The sequence below is a fragment of the Narcine bancroftii genome, chromosome 1 (assembly GCF_036971445.1).
Source record: "Narcine bancroftii isolate sNarBan1 chromosome 1, sNarBan1.hap1, whole genome shotgun sequence".
NCBI lineage: Eukaryota > Metazoa > Chordata > Chondrichthyes > Torpediniformes > Narcinidae > Narcine > Narcine bancroftii.
The window spans coordinates 5,460,746-5,484,253 of NC_091469.1; the positions used below are offsets into that span (position 1 = coordinate 5,460,746).

At 40.9% G+C, this 23,508-nt stretch overlaps 1 protein-coding gene across 3 annotated transcripts; it reads left to right on the plus strand.

Moving 5' to 3' along the window:
- Positions 1–1,716: 1,716 nt before the first annotated feature.
- asb6 (ankyrin repeat and SOCS box containing 6) lies at positions 1,717–23,037 on the plus strand. Of its 3 annotated transcripts, none has more exons than XM_069919627.1 (7): positions 1,717–2,220; positions 13,178–13,379; positions 14,112–14,287; positions 15,967–16,073; positions 17,243–17,351; positions 17,432–17,518; positions 19,733–23,037. In XM_069919627.1, exons 2-7 carry the CDS (start codon positions 13,258–13,260, stop codon positions 20,416–20,418), a joined length of 1,287 nt encoding a protein of 428 aa, XP_069775728.1. In that variant the 5' UTR covers positions 1,717–2,220; positions 13,178–13,257; the 3' UTR covers positions 20,419–23,037. The 3 variants fall into 3 exon arrangements, with proteins under 3 accessions (XP_069775728.1, XP_069775738.1, XP_069775747.1); XM_069919637.1 differs by lacking the exon at positions 1,717–2,220 and adding an exon at positions 2,274–2,460; XM_069919646.1 differs by lacking the exon at positions 1,717–2,220 and adding an exon at positions 2,274–2,417.
- Positions 23,038–23,508: the final 471 nt, after the last annotated feature.

Here is a 23,508-nt window from a genome sequence, read left to right on the forward strand (position 1 = left end):
TCTGGCACATCCTCCGCTATCTAATAGTCTGGTTAACAAGAATGAAGATGATCTGCTACACATTCCACTGCATGGCCATGCACAGCATGGAACACACATGCCACAGAAGACCCTCCATCCTCAAGAGGCCAGAAGAGGACAATGACTTAGAGAGGGTTGAAGAAGAAAAGTTTGATGCTACTAGGGATGCCTAGGTTGCATTCATGGGTCTTGTGAGCCTCCATTGTGCATTCTGATGGTAACCTTTCTCTCCCTCACCCCTTGCCACCAATATAAGTTCAAGTTCATTTATCATCTGATTATACAATCTGATTATATATCATCTGATATATTATAGTTGCCCATTCAGAGCCAGCTCTTCAGCGCTTGACGTCCTGCTTTGCGGAAACTGCCAAAATGTTTGGCCTGGAAGTCAGCCTGAAGAAAACTGAGGTCCTCCATCAGCCAGCTCCCCACCATGACTACCAGCCCCCCCACATCTCCATCGGGCACACAAAACTCAAAACGGTCAACCAGTTTACCTATCTCGGCTGCACCATTTCATCAGATGCAAGGATCGACAACGAGATAGACAACAGACTCGCCAAGGCAAATAGCGCCTTTGGAAGACTACACAAAAGAGTCTGGAAAAACAACCAACTGAAAAACCTCACAAAGATAAGCGTATACAGAGCCGTTGTCATACCCACACTCCTGTTCGGCTCCGAATCATGGGTCCTCTACCGGCACCACCTACGGCTCCTAGAACGCTTCCACCAGCGTTGTCTCCGCTCCATCCTCAACATCCATTGGAGCGCTCACACCCCTAACGTCGAGGTACTCGAGATGGCAGAGGTCGACAGCATCGAGTCCACGCTGCTGAAGATCCAGCTGCGCTGGATGGGTCACGTCTCCAGAATGGAGGACCATCGCCTTCCCAAGATCGTATTATATGGCGAGCTCTCCACTGGCCACCGTGACAGAGGTGCACCAAAGAAAAGGTACAAGGACTGCCTAAAGAAATCTCTTGGTGCCTGCCCCATTGACCACCGCCAGTGGGCTGATAACGCCTCAAACCGTGCATCTTGGCGCCTCACAGTTTGGCGGGCAGCAGCCTCCTTTGAAGAAGACCGCAGAGCCCACCTCACTGACAAAAGGCAAAGGAGGAAAAACCCAACACCCAACCCCAACCAACCAATTTTCCCTTGCAACCGCTGCAATCGTGTCTGCCTGTCCCGCATCGGACTGGTCAGCCACAAACGAGCCTGCAGCTGACGTGGACTTTTTACCCCCTCCATAAATCTTCGTCCGCGAAGCCAAGCCAAAGAAGATACAAGTACAATGTGGCAAAACAGCATTCTCCGGTCTTCAGTGCAAACATACCAACGGACATAACACATATGATACAAATGCACAGTACCTACATACAAATATTAAAATTAATAAATCATATTAATAGTTGAGTCATGGAGGGTCAAGGAGGGTTTGCAACAGTCTCACTGTTGGGAAGAACACCTTCTGCCATCAGACTTCAGAATGGACAATGAACCACAGGTTCTCCCACAACTTGATGAAGGGCTCAGGCCCAAAACGTCGATGATGCATCTTCACCTTTGCGACATAAAGGCACTCTTGGACCTGCTGAGTTTCTCCGGCATTTGTGTGTGTTTTTTTTCAATTCAACCACAGAAGCTACCTCACTTTTTCTCTTACACTATTTTTAAAATTTATGTTATTGACAGCAATTTTTGTACCTGTAATGCATCCACAAAACCACGAATTTTGTGACGCCTGTTCATGACAATAAACTGGATCCTGAATGAACTATTTCAGTCTGTAAACGATCTGGCCAGTTTTGGATGAATGGTCATCAGCTTGCATCACTGATTCAATTCTTCCCCTTCCCGTTGATGCTTCTTGATGCCTTGCAGCATTTTGTTGGCGCAGACCCATTGTTTGAATGGCTTTGGCTAATGGTCTTAAATTGCTTTTGTTTTTGTTCATTGTGTCACTTTTTTGGGCGAGATGACTGCAGAGAATCAGGGCCAAGTTGCTGGAGGAACTCAGCTGGGCGAGCAGCCTGAGTGGGGGAGAAAAGGGTTCGCCCTGCTTCCAGGCACCAAGACGTCCAACCGGGGACAACGAGCACGAGGCGGAACGAAGTCCCCCGGAACCTTTGTGCTGAGGTGGCGGAAGTGTGTTGGGCCGGTCGGATTGGATGGTGCGTGTCCAGTGGAGGAGGTGAGTGAGGTGGGCCGTGGAAGGGGGGGTGCCGGCGGCGGGTGGCGGTCAGGCCATTGGGTGGGAAGAAATGGTCGGAGACGTGCCTGGATCTCGAAGGGTGACGCTGAGTTTCGGACACGGAGGAAGTGAATCGTCAATGACAAAGAATATTTCGAGAAATCGCCTCGAATCCAATCATCCTCCCCCACACAATAGTGGGTGGGATTCTATTTTTATTAAATTTACTAACTATTGCAGGTAAATCACCTCGCTATATGCTTGTACGGGCACACGACCCCAATTTTCCCTGGTTGCAAGTAACTCCCGATGACATTAGGTGGCCAATTGCCCCGCATGTAAAGCCGCAGGTTTAGGCAATAGGCGGCTGTTTTGAGGCCACCTGAATGTGCAGCAGGTGCTCTTGAGGCGAGCTAGGTCACCCTCCTCCGAGAGGGATGCTCAGCTCAGTGGCTGCCCCGGCCACCTGAACGCAGCTGGCTGAAAGCGGACGTTAAAGGGTCGGGACACAGCTGACACTGGGCAGGAGCCGCATTGCGCTCAAGAGCCGCCTCCTGTGCAGCTGCGTCCTGCAGGTGGCCAGCGTTGCGCTTTAAACGCTGCCACCTGAACGGCAGTTTAAAGGGCCGCTTCTGCTTCTTCATATAAAAAGCCTATTGAGGAGGCACGGTTTAAGTTACAAAATCATCCTGTAGTTTAAACAAAGATAAATACTTTTAAAAATTGGGTGTGTGAGCAATTACTGCACAGAAACAGGCCCCTTTGGCCCTTCTGGTCTGTGCTGAACCTTTTTTTTGTTGCATAGTCCCTCCATACCCCTCCCATCCATCTACCTGTCCAAATGCTTAAAGGTTAAAATTGAGCCTCCATTCACCACTTCAGCTGGCAGATCGTTCCACACTCCCACCACTCTCTGGGTGTGAAGAAATTCCCCCTCATGTTCCGATTTCACTCTTTACCCATGTCCTCTGGTTCCCTGTGCCTGCTAACTGTGCCTTTAATCCTGACAAACTCAACTCTCAAAATTTCACCTTTGAAGGTCCTCCACTTACCTTGCACATCCTTGCCCGAAAACAACATCCCAATCCACGCAATCTAGACCTTTTCTCATTTCCTCAGAATTGGGCCTTTCTCCAATTTAGGATCTCAACCTGAGGCCCAGACCTACCCTTCTTCATAATTAACGAAACGAATGGCAATATGTTCACTGGACACAAAAGGTTCCCCTACACTTACTTCTGTCACCTGTCCTGTCTCGTGCCCTAATAAGAGATCCAGTATGGCACTCTCTCGAGTTGATACCTCTATTATTGATTTAGAAAATTTTCCTGAACATATATGACAAACTCCAAGCCATCCAGCCCTTTTACAGTATGGGAGTACCAGTCAATATGTGGAAAATTAAAATCTCCTACTACCACGACCTTGTTCCTGCAGCTGTCTGCTATCTCTCATCAGATTAGGTCCTCCAATTCTCGTTGACTATTGGGTGGTCTATAATACTACCCCATGAGTGTGGTCATACCTTTCCATCAGCTCCACCCAGATAGCCTCAGTAGACAAGCCCTCTGGTCTATCCTGCCTGAGCACAGCTGTGATATTTTCCCTGATGAGCAATGCCACTCCTCCCACTTTCATCCCTCCTGTGATATTGCATCTAAAGCAATGGAAGCCTGGAACATTGAGCTGCCAGTCCTGCCCCTCCTGCCTTTCCTACAATACTCCTTGCATTAAAATAGATGCACCTGAGAACATTTCCACCATGTATAACCTGTTGACTTCTAACGGTGCATGCAATTTTCACATAATCTTTTCCCTCCTCCACTCCTCTATTTGCTCTGGTACTCTGGATCTCATCACCCACAAGCCCCCCCCCCCCCCCCCACCACAGCAAATCTAGCTTAAACCCACTGGAGCAGCACTAGCAAATCTTCCCACAAGGATATTAGTCCTCCTCCAGTTCAGATGCAAACCGTCCTGTCAGAACATGTCCCATTGTTCCTGGAAGAGAACCCAATTATCCAGAATCCTGAAGCCCTCCCTCCTGCACCCTGTCTTAAGCCACATGTTAAGCTACATTATCCTCCTATTTCTAACTTCACTAGCATGTGTCACAGGTAGCAATCCTGAGATTACAACCCTGGAAGTTCTATCCTTCAACCTAGCACCTAGCTCCCTGAACTCTCCTTGCAGGACCTCCTCACCCTTCCTACCCATGTAATTTGTCCCTATATGAACCACAACATCTGGCTGCTCACCCTCCCTCCTGAGAATGCCATGAATTCAGTCTGAAATACCTCAGACCTGGCTCCAGGGAGGCAACATACCACCTGCGATACTCTATCTCTTCCACAGAACCTCTTATCTGTCCCCCAACTATGGAATCCCCTGTCACTACAGCTTGCCTCTTCTCCCTTACTTTCTTAGCCGCAGGACCAAACTCCATACCAGAGACCTGATTGCCATGGCTTGTCCCTGGTAGTTTTCCCTCGCCCCAACAGTACCCAAAATGGTATACTTGTTATTGAGGGGAATGGCCACAGGGGTGCCCTGCACTGCCTGCCTGTTGCCCTTCCCTCTCCCGACTGTCACCTATATACCCTCCTCCTCCTCCCTCCTAGGTGTAAGAGTGTCTCTGTAACTCCTATCTATCACTGCCTCTATCTCTCAAATGATCTGGAGTTCATCCAACTCCAGCTCCAATTCCTTAATGGCTTGTCAGGAGCTGCAGCTGGATGCACTTCTTTCATATGAAGTTGTTAGAGATACTGCTGGCTTCTCTACGACCCACATTCTGCAAGAGGATCATTCCCTTCCTTGGCTGCCATTCTAATTGTTTATGACTGCAGGAAAAAAAAATCTGATATCTAAAACCTGCTTAGGTGTGTCCCCTTAAGTTTTCTCCGGCGTACGGACGGCATGTTCAATTGGATTTAGATTGGATGACTGACCGCCATTTCAGAATTTTCCAGATTTTAGCTGAAAAACTCCATTGTTGCTTTAGCAGTATGTTTGGGATCATTATCTTGCTGTAAGATGAAGTGCCATCCAATGAGTTTGGAGTAATTTGCTCAAACATGAGCAGGTAAGAGGTTTCTATACACCTCAGAATTCATTTTGCTACTGCCATCAGCAGTTACTTTATTTTTTTTTTATTTTTATTTTTCACACCATAAACCACATTGACCATGATACATACATTTTCCTTTTCAAATATATACAGTGCCATTTTCTCCCCCCCCTCCTCCGATCCCACCCTCCCTACCTCCCCCCTATCCATTTAAAGTACAAAATCTAAGATACATTAAACCAGTCAAACAATGTTGTCATTCAATAAAAATAAACAAGAAATTCCACTGAGTCAATTCTTTTCATTTCCTTCTCCTTTCGTTAATTTAGGTAGTGAATGTCCCCGGTAGGTTTTCTCTATTGTGTTTCATGTATGGCTCCCATATTTGTTCAAATATTTCAATATTATTTCTTAAACTATATGTTATTTTTTCTAATGGAATACATTTATTCATTTCTATATACCATTGTTGTATTTTCAAATTATCTTCCAATTTCCAGGCCGACACAACACATTTTTTTGCTACGGCTAGAGCCATCCCAACAAATCTTTTTTGTGCACCATCCAAATCAATTCCAAATTCTTTGTTTTTTATGTTACTTAGGAGGAAGATCTCTGGATTTTTTGGTAAATTGTTTTCTGTAATTTTATTTTGGTTTAGATCTTCCCAAAATTTTTTTACTTTCTCACATGTCCAGATTGCATGAATTGTTGTTCGCATTTCTTTTTTACATCGAAAACATCTGTCAGATACTGTTGGGTCCCATTTATTTAACTTTTGAGGTGTAATATATAGCCTGTGTATCCAGTTATATTGTATCATATGTAACCTCGTATTTATTGTATTTCTCATCGTTCCAGAACATAACTTCTCCCATGTTTCCTTTTTTATCTTTATATTTAAATCTTGTTCCCATTTTTGTTTAGTTTTACCATTTGTTTCTTCATTCTCCTTTTCTTGCAGTTTAATATACATATTTGTTATAAATCTTTTGATTATCATTGTATCTGTAATCACATATTCAAAGTTACTTCCCTCTGGTAACCTCAGACTGCTTCCTAATTTGTCCTTCAAGTAGGATCTTCATTGGTAATATGCCAGCACTGTATCTTGAGTTATATTGTATTTATCTTTCATTTGTTCAAAGGATAATAATCTATTTCCTGAAAAACAATTTTCTATTCTTTTGATCCCTTTTTTCTCCCATTCTCTAAAGGAAAGGTTATCTATTGTAAAAGGGAGTAACTTATTTTGCGTCAATATTAATTTTGGTAATTGATAATTTGTTTTATTCCTTTCTGCATGAATCTTTTTCCAAATATTGAGTAGATGATGTAATACTGGAGAACTCCTACGTTGTACCAATTTTTCATCCCATTTATATAATATGTGTTCAGGTATCTTTTCCCCTATTTTATCTAATTCTAATCTAGTCCAATCTGGCTTTTCCCTTGTTTGATAAAAATCTGATAGGTATCTTAATTGTGCGGCTCTATAATAATTTTTAGTTTGGCAGTTGTAAGCCTCCTTGTTTATACCATTCTGTTAATTTATCTAGTGCTATCCTCGGTTTCCCCCCTTTCCATAAAAATTTCCTTATTATTTTCTTTAACTCCTTGAAGAATTTCTCTGTCAAGTGTATTGGCAATGCCTGAAATAGGTATAAAATCCTTGGGAAAATGTTCATTTTAATACAGTTTAACCTTCCTATTAGTGCTAATGGTAAATTTTCCAATGCTCTAAATCGTCCTGTAATTTTTTCATTAGTGGATAATAATTCAGTTTATATAGATGGCCGAGATTTTTATTTATTTGTATACCTACGTATCTTATTGCTTGCATTTGCCATCTGAATGGTGATTCCTTCTTAAATTTTGAGAAATCCGCATTATTCATTGGCATTGCTTCACTTTTATTTACGTTAATCTTGTAACCCGACACTTCTCCATATTCCTTCAATTTCTTATATAATTCTTTTATTGATAGTTCTGGTTCTGTTAAGTATACTATAACATCATCCGCAAATAAACTGATTTTATATTCCTTGTCTTTTATTTTTATCCCTTTTATATTATTTTCTGTTCTTATCAATTCTGCTAGTGGTTCTATAGCTAACGCGAACAATAAGGGTGATAGTGGGCATCCCTGCCGTGTTGACCTGCTTAAGTTAAATTGCTTTGATATATATCCATTTACTGTCACTTTCGCCAATGGTCCCTTATATAATGCTTTAATCCAATTAATATACTTCTCTGGTAAACTGAATTTTTGCAAAACTTTGAATAAATAATTCCATTCTACTCTGTCAAAGGCCTTCTCTGCGTCTAAAGCAACTGCTGCTGTTGGCGCTTTACTCCCTTCTACTGCATGAATTAAGTTAATAAATTTACAAATATTGTCTGTTGTGCGTCTTTTTTTAATAAATCCAGTTTGGTCTAGATTTACCATTTTAGGTACATACTCTGCTAATCTGTTTGCTAATAGTTTAGCTATTATCTTATAATCTGTGTTAAGTAATGATATTGGTCTATATGACGCTGGTGCGAGTGGATCTTTCCCTTGCTTTAGTATTACTGTAATTATTGCTGTTTTACATGAATCTGGTAAGCTTTGTGTTTTATCAATCTGGTTGATTACTTTCAGGAGGGGAGGAATTAATAAATCTTTAAATGTTTTATAGAATTCTATTGGGAATCCATCCTCTCCTGGTGTTTTATTATTTGGTAGTTTTTTTATTATCTCTTGTATTTCTACTATTTCAAATGGTTCTGTTAATTTATTTTGTTCCTCTATTTGTAATTTTGGTAGCTCAATTTTAGTTAAAAATTCATCTATTTTCCCTTCTTTCCCTTCGTTTTCAGTTTGGTATAATTGTTCATAGAATTCTCTAAAGTTTTCCTTGATCTCCGTTGGATTATATGTTTTTTGTTTGTCTTTTTTCCTTGATGCCAATACCATTTCTTAGCTTGTTCTCTCTTAAGCTGCCATGCTAGAATTTTTTGCGTTTTTTCCCCTAGTTCATAATATTTCTGTTTTGTCTTCATTATGTTCTTCTCCACCTTATATGTTTGTAGTGTTTCATATTTTATTTTTTTATCTGCCAATTCTCTTCTTTTAGTTGCATCTTCCTTCATTGCTAATTCTTTTTCTATATTTACTATTTCCCTTTCCAACTGCTCTGTTTCCTGATTATAGTCCTTCTTCATCTTGCTTACATAACTTATTATTTGCCCTCTAATGAACGCTTTCATTGCATCCCATAGTATAAACTTATCTTCCACTGATTCCGTATTTATTTCAAAATACATTTTAATTTGTCTTTCAACGAATTCTCTAAAATCCTGCCTTTTAAGTAGCATGGAGTTTAATCTCCATCTATACATTCTTGGAGGGATGTCCTCTAACTCTATTGTCAATATCAAGGGTGAATGGTCCGATAATATTCTAGCTTTATATTCTGTTTTTCTTACTCTATCTTGTATACGAGCTGATAACAAAAATAGGTCTATTCTTGAGTATGTTTTATGTCTACCCGAGTAATATGAATATTCCTTTTCATTTGGGTGTTGTTTCCTCCATATATCCAAAAGTTGCATTTCTTCCATCGATTTAATTATAAATTTGGTTACTTTGTTCTTTCTGTTAATTTTTTTTCCAGTTTTGTCCATATTTGAATCCAAATTCAGGTTGAAATCCCCTCCTATTAATATGTTCCCTTGCGTATCTGCTATCTTCAAAAAAATATCTTGCATAAACTTTTGATCTTCTTCGTTAGGTGAATATACATTGAGTAGATTCCAAAACTCCGAATATATCTGACATTTTATCATTACATATTTCCCTGCTGGATCTATTATTTCCTCTTCTATTTTAATTGGCACATTTTTACTAATTAATATAGCTACTCCTCTTGCTTTTGAATTATACGACGCTGCTGTTACATGTCCTACCCAATCTCTCTTTAATTTCTTGTGCTCCAATTCAGTTAAATGTGTTTCTTGCACAAATGCAATATCAATTTTTTCTTTTTTCAGTAAATTTAGCAGTTTCTTCCTTTTAATTTGGTTATGTATTCCGTTAATATTTAAAGTCATTAAGTTCAACGTAGCCATTTCATACATTGTTTATCTTCCCTTTCCGTTTCTCCATCATCACCTTTCCTCCTTATCCATTTCTGCTTTCCTGTTTTGAACACTTTATAAGACAACATTTCTAAAACATCAAACATTTTCCTTATTCTCCTATTTAAAGCTTCTTTAACCCCATTCTCCCCTCCCCTCCTGAGTTACCCTTTATCCCTTGTCGGGCAACCACATCTCCCCTCTCCATTTGGATTTGCGAATTCACTCGCAAGCGTCAACTGATTTTGTAGTGACCGTAACTCTTCCCCACCCAGCCCCCCCAGAAAAGATTTCAATTTTCATATGTAACAAAGGTCACTCTTTTAAATCCCTCCTTATTCCCTCTATTCCCTTTCCCTCCCTTATTAATTCTTGTCTATACTCTATATATTTTCCTCTAAATATGGATACATTCATGTATACACACTATATATATATATATATATATACACACATATACCCCTTTACACACACATTTATAGTTCGTGGTCATTTTTACTCTCATTACATGTCTTCATCTCTCTGCTTGTTTTGTAATTGTTCTGCAAATTTCCTTGCTTCCTCTGGATCTGAGAATAGTCTGTTTTGTTGCCCTGGAATAACTATTTTAAGTACCACTGGGTACTTTAACATAAATTTATATCCTTTTTTCCATAAGATCGTTTTTGCTGTATTGAACTCCTTCCTCTTCTTCAGGAGTTCAAAACTTATGTCTGGATAGAAAAAAAATTTTTGACCTTTATATTCCAGTGGCTTTTTGTCTTCTCTTATTTTCTTCATTGCTTTCTCCAATATATTTTCTCTCGTTGTATATCTTAGGAATTTTACTAAAATGGATCTTGGTTTTTGTTGTGGCTGTGGTTTAGGGGCTAATGTTCTATGTGCCCTTTCTATTTCCATTTCTTCCTGTAATTCTGGTCTTCCTAGGACCCTGGGGATCCAATCTTTTATAAATTCTCTCATATTCTTGCCTTCTTCATCTTCCTTAAGGCCCACTATCTTTATATTATTTCTTCTATTATAGTTTTCTATTATATCTATCTTCTGAGCTAACGGCTCATGTGCCTCTTTAACTTTTTTATTAGATTCTTCTAATTTCTCTTTTAATTCCTCTACTTCCATTTCTATAATTGTTTCTCGTTCTTCCATATTTTCCACTCTTTTTCCTATCTCTGACATGGCCATTTCTATTTTATTAATTTTTTCTTCTGCATTCTTAATTCTTCTTTTTATCTCATTAAATTCTTGTAATTTCCATTCTTTCACTGATTCCATATATTCTTTAAAAAAAGATACATCCATTGTCTTGCCTTTCTCTTCTTCTTCCATTTCTTTCTCTTCTTCTTCTTCTTCCTCTGGGTTGACCATCTGTTGTTTCCTTGTTTTCTTTTTACCCTCTTCTTTCTTGTTGTCGTTATTGTCTGTGTTCTGCACCTGCTGCTGTGCTGCAGGTGTCTCTCTCAGCTGTGGAGATCGACTCCGCAGCTGTTCCCCCCTCCCGTCAGTGTGTTTTTTTTCATGCGCATCGCGCATGCGCGACTCCTCGCACATGCACGGTTGCGCGCTTTTACACGGCTCTGCGAGCCATTTTTGTAGTCCCGAGCCCGGGACTTCCACTGACCTGAGGGAGCGGGCTTCTCTCTCCGCGGCAGGCCTCTTCGGACAGGTAAGGCCTTCACCTTCTTCTTCCGACATTCTTTCTTCCTCTTTTCTTCCCGTTGTTTTCGACTTTTCTCTCTTCGCTGCCATTTTCTTCTCACCTTTATTTTTACTTAATTATAAATTTTAATCTTGTACCTTTGTGCTTTGTGTGTTTTTTTTAAACTTTTCGGGAGAGGGCTGGAATTCCCTGACCGGCCACTACTCCATCACGTGACTCCCCCCCAGCAGTTACTTTATCAAGATGATTGCTCCAGTACCTGTAGCAGCCAAACATGCCAAGGTGGTAACACCCCCATCACCATATTTTACAGGTGAGGAGGTATGCTTTGGCTCTTGGGCAATTCATTTATGCCTCCACACTTTGCTCTTGCCATCATTCTGATACAGGTTAATCTTGGTCTCATCTGTCTACAAGACCTTTTTCCAAAATTTCTGCAGGCTCTTTTAAATACTTCTTGACAAACTGTAATCTGGCCATTCTGTTTCTGAGGTTAACTAGTGTTTACATCTTGTAATGTAGCCTCTGTATTTCTGTTCATGAAGTCTTCTGCAGACAGTTGTCCTTGACACATCCACACCTGCCTCCTGAAGGGCGTTTCTGATTTATCAGACTGGCGTTTGGGGATTTTTCTTCATTATGATAGGAATTCTTCTTCATCAGAGGTGGAGATCTTCCTTGGAAGCTCACCAGTACTCTCTTTCTTCTTATTGATGTTCCAGTTGATTTTGGTAATCCTAAGGTTTGGGCAATTGTCTTACTGTTTTATTATTTTTCAGCCTCATAATGGCTTCTTTAACTTTCATTGGCACAACTCTGGTCCTCATGTTGAAAAATAGTAACTTCAGACTCCAAAGATGATTAAAAACTTTGAAGCAAGCCTAGCTCTCTTATAACTGCACCAGTGAAGCCATTAAATATAACTAAGTAATCATAAACATTTGTGAAGCCAAATGTCCCGAACATTATGGTGTCCTGAAATGGGGGAACTATGTATAAAAAGTCTTGTAAATTTGACATGGTTAAATCAAAATGTCTACAAATAAACTTGAATAAAATCTGGAATGTGCACTTAATCACATGCGAATTGTTCAATTATAAATTTAAAACTGGAGCACAGGGGCAAATAAAGGGGAAGAAATGTGTCTGTCCCAAAGATTATAGAGGGCACTGTATAGGTAGTCTCGACTTTGCAGTACACAAAGCTATGGACAAGGTGGCAATGGGGTGTGGTATTCAAAGAGCTAGCTGCTGGGAGATCCTTTCTGTTACAACAGACAGTGAAGGTGTCCAACGAAGTGATCTACCAATCTGCATCCCGTCTCCCTGATGTAGAGGCTACGTTGGGAGCACTGGATGCAGTAAATGACCCCTGCAGATGAACAGATGAAGTATTGCTTCACTTGGAATGACTGTTTGGGACCCTAAATGGTGGTGAGAGAGGAGGAGTAAGTGTAGTATTTCTTGCAGTCAAGGGGATAAGTACCAGGGGAGCAATTTGTGGGAAGGGATGAATGGACGAGGGAGTTGTAGAGGAACCGATCCATTTGGAAAGCAGAGAGGAGATGCAAAGGTGTCTCGTGGTGCGAAAATTGCAGAGATTAATATGTTGGATGCAGAGAGTGACCGGGTGGTAGGTGATGATGAGGGGAACCCTGTACTTGTTACATCTGGAGGGGAAGGGGGCCAGGGTAGATGTGTGGGAAATAGAGGAGATTTCAGTCAGGGGTGGGTTAATAGCAGTGATGGGGAAGCCACATCTCAGTTATCCTGCAATGGAAAGCCTCAACTGGGAGCAGATGCACTGCAGAGAAAATGGAGGGTAATGCATTCTAAGGGGGTAAGATTGGAATAGATAAGTGAAGTGGTGAAGTTGAGATGATTATCTTGGCTGGCATTTGGAAATAAAAAGATTCAGAATGGGAAGAAGACTTAAGGTGGGATTTTTTCCTTGGGTCTTTTTGAATTGTGCCTTCCAAGAAATTTGTATATTTTGATGAACAAGTCACTGTGTCTGAATTTGGAACAAGTTGGATGGACCAATCGGGATTGCACCTCGTGTATGTTTGAATATTGCTCCTTTAACTGTTTCCTTTCTCTTTTAGGTTTTAACCTTGTTTCCTGTCATTGCAACCCAGACAATGACCTGTACATCAGGTTCTGCTGAAGTATAGAATTGGAAACCATGCCCTATTTGCACGGATTTCGACGAATTATCTTTGAGTATCAGCCATTAGTGGACCAAATTCTTAGGGCTGTAGGGTTACAAGAACCAAATGCAGAGGCAAGTGAGGAAAATCATATCAGGTGAGTTAACCGACCTCCCGCAGTAACTTTGTGCGGTTTCTGTTGTGAGGTGGAGAGGGAATTTCTGGACAGAATCAATAATTCCATTGCCTTATGGCAGAAGTATATTAAAATTCTGTCAATATTTTTTCTTAAATTCTCACTATTGCCCTAATAAAGCTCCATGCTCTCAAAATGAGCCATATTTGCCATCGCAGGTGGATTAAAATGATCTCTGGGACTAATTTGAATTCCCACTGAATTCCCACTATCACTAAAAAGTTTACCTATGTTTACCTTTTATTACTGATTGTGAGACCTTGATAGGTAAAGTGGTAGCCACATTTCAACTCTTCAAAATTACATAACTATCTGGCAAATATTAAGTTCTTCAAGGTCATTAAAAATGTTTGAATTGTGATTGCTATAGTAACAGTAAGTGCACAAAGAGTTACAGAACTAAGGCAAGTAAATGGATTCACCAACAGATCAGATTTATATATAATGTATACTGTGTGTATATATATATATATATATATATATATACATAATATGCTGAAGATACATTAGGTTGAATGGTATCTCCTGTGCCCAAATTAGTGAAATGGATGTTAAATTAAGTGTTGGTATTTAACTAGAGTGGACACAGGTGCATAGCACTTCATGGTGGAGAGTAATTTTTATTTTCCCCCTCTATGCAAGATTTTTTTTCTGACTTCCAGTTTGGTTAATGTTTCTATGGTTGGATTGCAGTGATATTCCTGTGACTGGGACAGACTCAGAGGCACTGCAAGGACTTCTGCAGAGAGAGGCACAGTCACCCTTCTATGAGGAAGCTATTAGCTATGCACTGTTCAAAGTAGCTGAAGCTGGCTTGGTCATTGCAGCTGAGAAACTGCTGACACATGGCGCTGACCTCAACTTTGAAGGTTAGTCTAGATCCTGAGCGAAGGATATATTCAAATATATTTTTGCTATTTGGCTCAACTCCCATAGGTAAATTTTCTCTTGAATTAGTACTGAATTTATTAGTGACAATTTTATGTGTATCTTCCTGTTTGGAAATAATTTATTTCTGCCAACCAAATAAACAATCTGTTTTAAAACAAAATGCTGAAGGAATTCAGGAGGGTCAGACAGTATCTATGGAAGAAAATGGACACTTGACATTTTAAGGAGAATCCCTGCTTCAGGACTGAGAAAACACTGGAGAGACAGGCAGTATTAAAGAGGGGGATGGGTCAATGGTGTAGGAGGGATGAAGGATGCCAGGAGTCAGGTTGGGTGGAGCAGGGAGACGATGATCGGTAGAAGCCAACAAAGGGGGAAGGGCAGACAGAATGGGGGAGGGGGGGTGGTTTTGCTCAGTCAAGTTTCTGTACCATCTGGCTTTCCCCTCGGTCCCTTTCTCCTACTCATTCACACAACTTCTCTCACACACCATTCTTTCCAGTTCCCCCTTCCTACCCCGTGTTATCCAGTACCTATCTTTTCCCTGTTGTATTCCCCCCCACCTCCGCTTTCCATCAGACCACCATCCTTCCTTCACATGATTCTACCTCTCATTCCTTCAGCTGCTTTCTCCTCCTTCACCCACCACTCAATCTGCTCCCCTCCTTTTTTGCCCTTCGCCTGTTTTCATCTATCATTGCTTCCCAACACTACCCCCACCTGGCTCCATCCTTCATTATCCCTTCATCCACTGACCCCTCCCTCTCCCTTTAATACTTCCTGTTTCCCCTCCTCCTCAGTCCTGAAGCAGGTTTTCAACCTGAACATTGACTGGCCATTTCCCTCCATGGATGTTGCCTGACCCACTGATCCTCCAGCATTTTGTTTTTTGTTCTGGATACTAGCATCTGCATTCTCTTGCGTCTTCAAACATACCTTTTTTTCTGATTCCACTGCATGCTAACCACGGATAATTTGATAATTTTAAGCTGTCTAGACTGGTTACCTCTCTGCATCTACTTTTCAGGTATGAGAGCACTTGGCTGTTCAGCAACAGTTCCTTACATTTTGATCAATGGAGAGTGATCTGTAAATGTTTTTTTTCTCTCATTATGTTTAGCCTATTACTGTGGCCATCGAGCTCCTTAATCCAACTCAGACCATTAAGGAGAGCTTTTATTGTGATCCACATAAAGTGTAATCTAAAGCAAATAGTACATTTATTGTTTGTGAAATGAGATATTCTACCGATGCTGTGATTGTCATAAATACATAGAATTGTTGGAGAAACTCAGCAGGTCCTATAGCATCTGTAGGAGGCAAAGATGTATAACCAACTCTTTTGACAAGGTTTTTTTTTCAAGATAACTTGAGAAAGGGCTCAGGCCTGAAACATTGGTTATGTGTCTTTGCCTACTACGGGACCTTCTGAGTTTCTCTGGAAATTTTGTGTATTTACTTGATTTATTGTTCCTCAGCTTCCCCTGGGCTGTGCCATTTCTTTGTAGCCTTTTCTCTCCCTCCAACCAACCTTCCCAGTAAAATGTGAGGAATTTAGCCAGGTATCCACTCTATCAAGATTTTGGGTACTCTGACAACTGATTCTACGAGGTAGATCTTTCTTCAATGTTGGAACGGTCTCTTGTATTTTCAATAGACCCTGTCACATATTACACAGCCTTGCATGTAGCAGTCCTGCGCAACCAGCCTGACATGGTGGAACTGCTTATCCGACATGGAGCAGACATCAACAAAAGGGACCGGGTAAGGGAGACACTAAGAATTGTTATGAATAAAAATTTGAAATATCTAATTGCTAATTGTATCACCCCTCACTTTCCCTGAGCTACATGGACTTCTGTTTTATTTCCTCTATAAGGTTCTCCAGTTTAAAATTCTCATCAACCTCTTTAATTCCCTCCATGGTCTTTCAATCTTCCTATATCTGCCCAATATTTTTTCGCTACTTAATTACTGATCTTTTAGGATTACCTGATTTCCTCCTGTCCATTGCCAATTATGCTGTCAGTTGCATAGGAAGGAATTCTATCCCTAAACTCAGTTGTTTCTCTCTCTCAGATGCTCCCTTAAAACCTAACTTTGTCTACAATTTTTTTTCCCAGTACTAGCTACCCGTGTGGCTTGGTATCAAATACATTCAAATCACTGGCCATGATCTACAATTGGACATTTTATCACATTGATGGGACTAAATAAATGCAAGTTATTACTTTGATGAAGAATGCAGTTTAATAATGAATTGAATCAGAGTATTTAATAAACTCCAGCACCCTCCTATCAGATTCAGAACCACCCATTTCCTTTGGTCCATGCTTCAGTGTACTATTGCCCACCATGTGTCATGTAGAAAGTTAGGAGCAGGAATCGATCACTTGGCTCTTGCTTGCTCTATCATTCAGAACAATTATGGCTAATCAAGTAATCCTGCTCTTCTCTATGCCTTACCCTTTTGTCCCAAAATCCATCTACCCCTTATTAAATACATTCAGCAACATGTCCACTGCTAGCTCCAATTCCACAGGTTAGCCACCCTTCGAGTGACAAAAGTTCATTGTCACTTCACTCCAAATTGTTTTACCCTGTATCTTGAGACTGTCTCCTATCATCCTGGACACCTTACCAGAGGGAAATATCCTCACTTTTTTTCAGGCTCTTTAATGTGTACATTTCTGTGAAATCTCTCGGCATTCTCAGGTTAATGGCATGTTACCATTTGATGAAAAGTATAAACTTGCAATGGTCACTTTTTTGTCAGATTTCTCTATTTGGAAGCTTGCCACTTGCAAATGGTTGACACATTTCCCAGTGTGATAACAATGAATACACTTTACAGCAAAGTGTTTTGAGACCTCTCAAGGATGGGAAGGCACAATATAATAATGGATTCTAACAATGCCCATTTCTGGGTGCAGGTTCATAGCAGCAGCCCACTAGACCTGGCAAGTGAGGAAGTGGATCGTTTGCCCTGTCTGCAGCGACTTCTTGACCTTGGTGCCAATATAAATGGAGTTGACAGGACTGGTCAGTCATCTTTCCTTTTTTTTTAAATGATGTTTTTTAAACTAACATCCAATAGTTACGTGTCTGTCTTCCTGTGTCAGGAAAATCGGCCTTGCTGCATGCTCTAGCCAGCAGTGATGGAGTACAGGTGCACAATATAGACAATATCAAACTACTCCTTGAGAGAGGTAGGTTAACATGGTATTCTCTGACATTTACTCCTTTCCCCTCCTTTGGGCTGCAGATAAGACCAGGATACTGATAAAACATGAATACTATTGCCATGCTTGATATTATTTGAGGTCATCAAGATTATAAAAGACGCCCACTAAATTTTCTCTGGCATTGGAACTAGAAATTGAGTTGCTCTGAACTACTTGGAGAAGTGTTTTGGAGATTTGTTTTCTGCTTGGGCTCACAAACCCTAACATTGTATTTTAGAAAACCTGCAAAACCTTAAATATGATGGGATGTAGGTCTGATACTGGAGTTCCTTCTTAAATGCCCCTTACCATTTATGGCTGCAAAGCTTTGATATGATCCAGTGGTTGTGGGATCACAGGGTTATTTATTGAATTTGAAGTGTTGTAACTGCTGTTGAAAGTGCAGCCACAAATGAGCATGCAGTGACCCCCCAAAAAAGACAGGGAATGGGAATTCCCAGCAAGATGAGGATTAGACTGGCAGTTAGCAAGGGGATCTTTGAATGGTTAGAGCTGCCCCTTACTCATTTGTGTGAGATGTTGCGGGAATAAGAATTTCTGCATATTGCAGACGTGAATTTTCTGCATTTCTGCAGATTTCCATGTTTTTAAAATCTAGTCCCCATTTTTAAAATCCACCTCCGTGTTTTTAAAACCCACCTCCACACTTTATCAGTGCCCTCCCTCCCCGCTCTGATACCCTCTGCTCATTCCGTGCAATGATAGGATCTTGCTCTGCTGATCTTTGGCTGCAGTATAGCAGTGGCAGCGCATCCCCATCTATTCCCCCTCAGTTGCAAAGCGTTTCTGATGTGTGGCAATGCCATGCCGTTTATGCCATTGATGCTCCCTTGTGTTTTTACCCATATCTTGAAAACCACGTGTGAAGAAACAATTGGGAAGGAGTAATTGCTTTTCAGGTTAGTTGAAGAAAAACCCCGAGCAATAGATGAACATCAGTGCAAAGAAATGGTTACGGATTGGGCAGGGCTCTGCATGGCGATTGAGGACAGGCTGGGCAGGGGCATTACCTGGGGATTGGGTGCAGGGTAGTAGTTACTACTTGGAGATTGGATGCAAGTTGGGCAAGGGCACTGCTTGGCATGCTAGGTGATAGTTATTGGCAAATACCACTTGGGGTCAGGAGAATCGGGTACTCTGAGCATAGATCAAGCAGGTACTGCCTGGTGATCTGGAAGGGGCTTGGAGTCTGGGTACACATGGTAGTGTCAGTCTGATAAACTATGCTCATTGTAAAAAAAAAAACTGATTTTGCTTAAAATTACTAATTTTAATGGCTTGAAACTGATAATTTAGTATGAACATTTTCAAATATTTTCCAAATAGGGTGTGATGCCCCCTAATCCCCCTGCAAGGGGTGCTACGCCCCCTTGATCCTGCTGTACACCTCGTGCAAACATTTGGCTCTTTTCCTCTTTTTTGACCTCACTCACATGCCTGCTATTGAGTCATTTTGAGGATGTAGGACATTATTTCCCAGTCACGTGGGAGAGATCTTAATACTGTTGGGACTGATTAAAGAATTCAAAACAAAAATTCTATTCAGACTGATTTCTATTCTATCAAACTCAGCAAAAAGCAGTACTGGAATTTGAGACCTTCCAAATATTATTTGTTAAGTACAACTTAAACGGTCAAATTACCTTTGACATATTTTAAGCTTTGGTATATTTCACTGTTTATGTACATTCAGCAAGCTTGTGCCTAATTCCTGCACTCTATTGATCATGTATCTGCGGTGGCTTTATGGATAGTATGAGGTTTGTCCCAGAGACTTAAGCACATAGACTGACACTGACGTGAACAGGTGACACCATCAATAGTGCAGGGCTCACACATTTATTTCAGAACCTTTGAAATGAGATGTTGAAGCAAGGGCCCACCTTCTATTTCAGATGGTTGTAAATTTGTGCTCAAAGAAGAACGGAACTATTTGTCTTGTTGGACTTAAACTCATCCCTCAACCAAGATCACCAAAATGTTAACTGCTCACACTGACGCTTGTGGGGATTTGCTGTGCAAAAATTTGAGCAAACCTTGCATTACTTCATTACAAATGTCACTACTTTTATTGGTGTAAAGTAGTGTAGATGTTCTGAGCTGCTGAAGATTCCAATTTGAGTTTGTATTTTTTTATTCTGAAGATTCACACGTTAAAATCCAATGTTTGCCTCTCAGGTGCAGATGTGAAAGCAATCATGATGGATGGTGACAATGTCTTCACATTCATTGTCTTTCTTCTGGGTGAGACAGAAGGTAGAGAACAGGAAGAGGCTGAAACCCTCAGGCGCTTTTGCTTGCATATCACCCAGTTGCTGCTTGCCCATTCTGCTAAACCTGATGCTTGTCAACCTGAGGATTCACTCATCTACACTTGTATTAATCAGTATGAAGTCCATCTTCCCATCATACAAGTTCTCCTGGACTCTGGAGCTTCCAGCCATTGCCCTAACCATGGCCCTTCCTGTTGGTCTGGATTCACACTTCTGTTTGAGAGACTGCGCATGCTACTAAATGGACCAGAAACTGGAATTACACATCGAGAAGCCTTGCAACGAGCAGGAGTGGCCTTGGAGTTAATGTTGGGCAATACAACACGTCCCTGGCTGCCTCTAGGCTGGGAAATCAAACCTACAGCCTACTCCATCTACATGGACCAAGTACTGGCATTGTCTCGGCCCCTGAAGCTACTGGAGCTTTCTCCAGCCTCACTGAAGCATCTGTGCAGGGTGGACATCCGACGACTTCTGAGACCTGTGCCTTTGGATCCTAAAGTGAAAGCCTTGCCTCTGCCAGACCGGTTGAAGTGGTTTTTGTTGTTGCAAAATGGTAAGAATGAGGAAGAAGATGTGCAACAATCATAACAGAGGGCAACTTGGTAGTGTTAGAAGGCCAGTCAGTATCTGAAGGAGGGTTTTAGATTTCTTCTTTGGGTCAGAAATGAGCAATTTTCAGAACCCAGTGCCATTTTACTACTTGAACAATATTGAGATATGGGACCACAATGGAGAAAAGATGTCCCCTGCTAACTTTGACACACATTGCGTCTATAAACCAATTAGTGATGTCCAGATGTGGATATTCCGTACTGTACCATAGCTTGTACTGGCTGATGTGTTAGACTTTAATTTTTTTAATGAAATCTTAACTTGGATGCTTACGATTTCACTGGAAATTCTAAACTTAATCAAAAAATTCTTATGTTGAAGAATTCCCAGGAGGATGCCATTCCATTGTCTTCCAGTCCAAATTAATGTAAATAGGGTATGTGTGGCCAGGTTAAGTGTCCAGTACAAAGAAGGATAAATTTGTAATCCTACTGTTGGAACAGACTGTCACTCAGTACCAGGACATGGGGCCAATGAGAATTATTGGAGGTCCTGTTTTGTAGTTGAGACACACCAGCCCTTTTATTGTTCCTCCTCCATTTAGAGCCTGGTCTGTATTTATTTCCATTCTGGCTAATCTTCAACCAATCACAAAAAGAAGTCAGAATTTTTGGTGTTCTTTTATTTTTTTTTCTTCCGGAGGGCTTTTATTGCAAACGATGAGGGCCGCCAAGATCATGCAAAGACTTTTTTATTTTATTCCCCCAACTTTAATGCCTGGAACAAAGAAAGACCCTAGAACCAGGCAGCATTCAAGGAGGAGTTGCTTCGACCCGACACCCTCAAATGTTGCCCCTGCTTTCCCTACTGCTCCTCAGTGTTGCCACCTGGTTAGAGAAGAGCTCATTCAAATCAAACTTCACTCTCACAGAGAGAGGAGAGAAAAAAAATCACCTTAAAGGGGCAGTCAGAATTTTTGGTGTTAATGATATCCTTCTGTACACAAATCAAGACGGTTTATTGCGACACAATTATAGGCTTCTTAACTGCAAACCACATAACTATATGTGGTGCTTGGCTTTTATATGGCACTCTTCTTTTCCCTCAAACAATCTGCTGTGGCAAAGACTTGAATGGAATTGTCCTTGTAGGTCTCAGTGATTGTTGTATGACTGCAGAAGGACTTGAACTTCCCCATTATTTCATTTTTAAGATCCTGGCAAGACATTGTTCTATAGTTCTATCAGGAATGATTTGTACCTATAGCTGTGATAGGAGTGAAGTCATCTAGACTCTGATGGGTCTATCTTGCCCATCCTGTGGGTGATGGCGAGCTTAGACAGGCAAAGGATAGTACTTGCCTCTGTCAGCCTGGATTCTGAAATGAGATGGTTGATGTATGCTGTCATAATTACAGGGTCACCTGTTTGCAATAAGTATGCTTTATAAGTGTAAACACTGCTAAGTGGATTTGCTTATCTGTTTAGGATAGTGAACATTTGCAAGCTCGATGTCAATGATACATTTCTTTTATGAAGACAAGAATTGGTTAAGTCCTTATGTTGGTGTTTAGGTGGAGAATGAGTGGGTGATCAGTGGGAACAAAATGTGGTTTTCAAGCCTGTGGCGAGCAATCATTTGCTTCAATGTTTGGGAAAGGGAAGTAAACTATCCAATGCCATCGATCTTGTGTGTTGAGGATTGCAGATGTAGAGGAAGGTGTGAACATTGGACAGGTGTGTCTTTAGCTCTGGTGGTCGTCTTGGCCCTTTGCTGAATACAATTGAGGCTTTAGGGTTATCTGGACGATGGGTGGTCCAGATAGTGTACAACTATTGGAAGTATACCCATACAGCTAAGGTAATTCATGATGATTTCTGAAGAACTGAGGTAAGGATAACAGATTCTTGGCTGACTTTCCCAGTGAAGGTCTGAAGAGGTATTGTTTGTATGGAATGTGAAATCTGACCCTCTGGTCTCTTGGGTGAAGACAAGAGACCCCATTTAAACACACACTTTTCATTGTCATGACTCTATTTGTTTATAACTTGCTGCATTTTCATGCTGAGACCAAGAAATGTGCTCACAGATTGAACCTACTAGATTAATTCTTTCAAGATCCCATTATTGTCATCTAATAATGCAGAAGAAATAATATTACATGAATTTGCCTTCTGCCTGGCATAAGGCAAAGAGTCACCATTAGTGCTGCCAGTCGCCCCTTAGAGTAAGAGTGTCTGTTGATTTGCCTCTGGTCGCCTTCAGAGACTGTCTTATCACCCATTGAATCCAGATGAAGTTGCGTTGCCGACACTGTGGAACTACTGTACATTTGGATTCCTTTATCCAGTTGTTCTTTGAGCTTACCAACTTCCAGATATCTTGAATATCAGCTCATCCGCTGTTTTTAACATTTACATATGTCATAGGAATACTACTCGTCCATGCAATTGCTCTTCTAGCCTAAATGAAGTCAAGTCAAGTTTATTGTCATCTGATTGTACAATTTCCACCCGATGAACTGGCATTCTCTGGTCCTTGGTGCAAAATAAAAGCAGACATACAATCAGGTATAACGCACATACAGACCGACAATATATATGCGGGACAAGTATTTGATCTATACAAATAAATAATTAAATTTTGTTTAATGACTATGAGAGTCTCAGATGGTTAATGTGAGCTGTTTCTTTGGTGGTTCGGCATTCTCATTGCCCATAGGATCTTAACCAAGAACCAGCACCACATAGCATCAAATGAGGGCAGCCTGGTGATTGTGTGGATGCTACCATTGGTTTCTCACAGCCTTCCTTGATAGAAAGAAGGGCCTGAATTGGGCATTTTTCTCCTTTTTGGATTCCTTTGACCAGTGTTCTCCGAGCTTACCAACTGTTCCACAACTGTTTTTAACATTTACATTACAGCTATTTCCTGCTAACTTGTAACCTTCTACAAGACAAGCAATTCACTGTGTACCCATATTTCTGGGATTTTGTGCATGCCATATTGCATTGCACTACAATCACTGGTCATTCGTTTGAATCTTTCTCTCCCCAATCATCTCTGCCTCTATTTTAAAAAGGTCTGAATACCTAACTGGTCATCCAATATATCCTATTATGTGGA

Excerpts from the sequence above, each read along its gene's own strand:
- asb6 (XM_069919627.1), top strand. The coding sequence starts at position 13,258 with ATGCCCTATTTGCACGGATTTCGACGAATTATCTTTGAGTATCAGCCA. Across the intron at positions 14,288-15,966 it reads CGCTGACCTCAACTTTGAAG|ACCCTGTCACATATTACACA; the intron begins GTTAGTCTAGAT and ends TATTTTCAATAG. Across the intron at positions 16,074-17,242 it reads ACATCAACAAAAGGGACCGG|GTTCATAGCAGCAGCCCACT; the intron begins GTAAGGGAGACA and ends TTCTGGGTGCAG.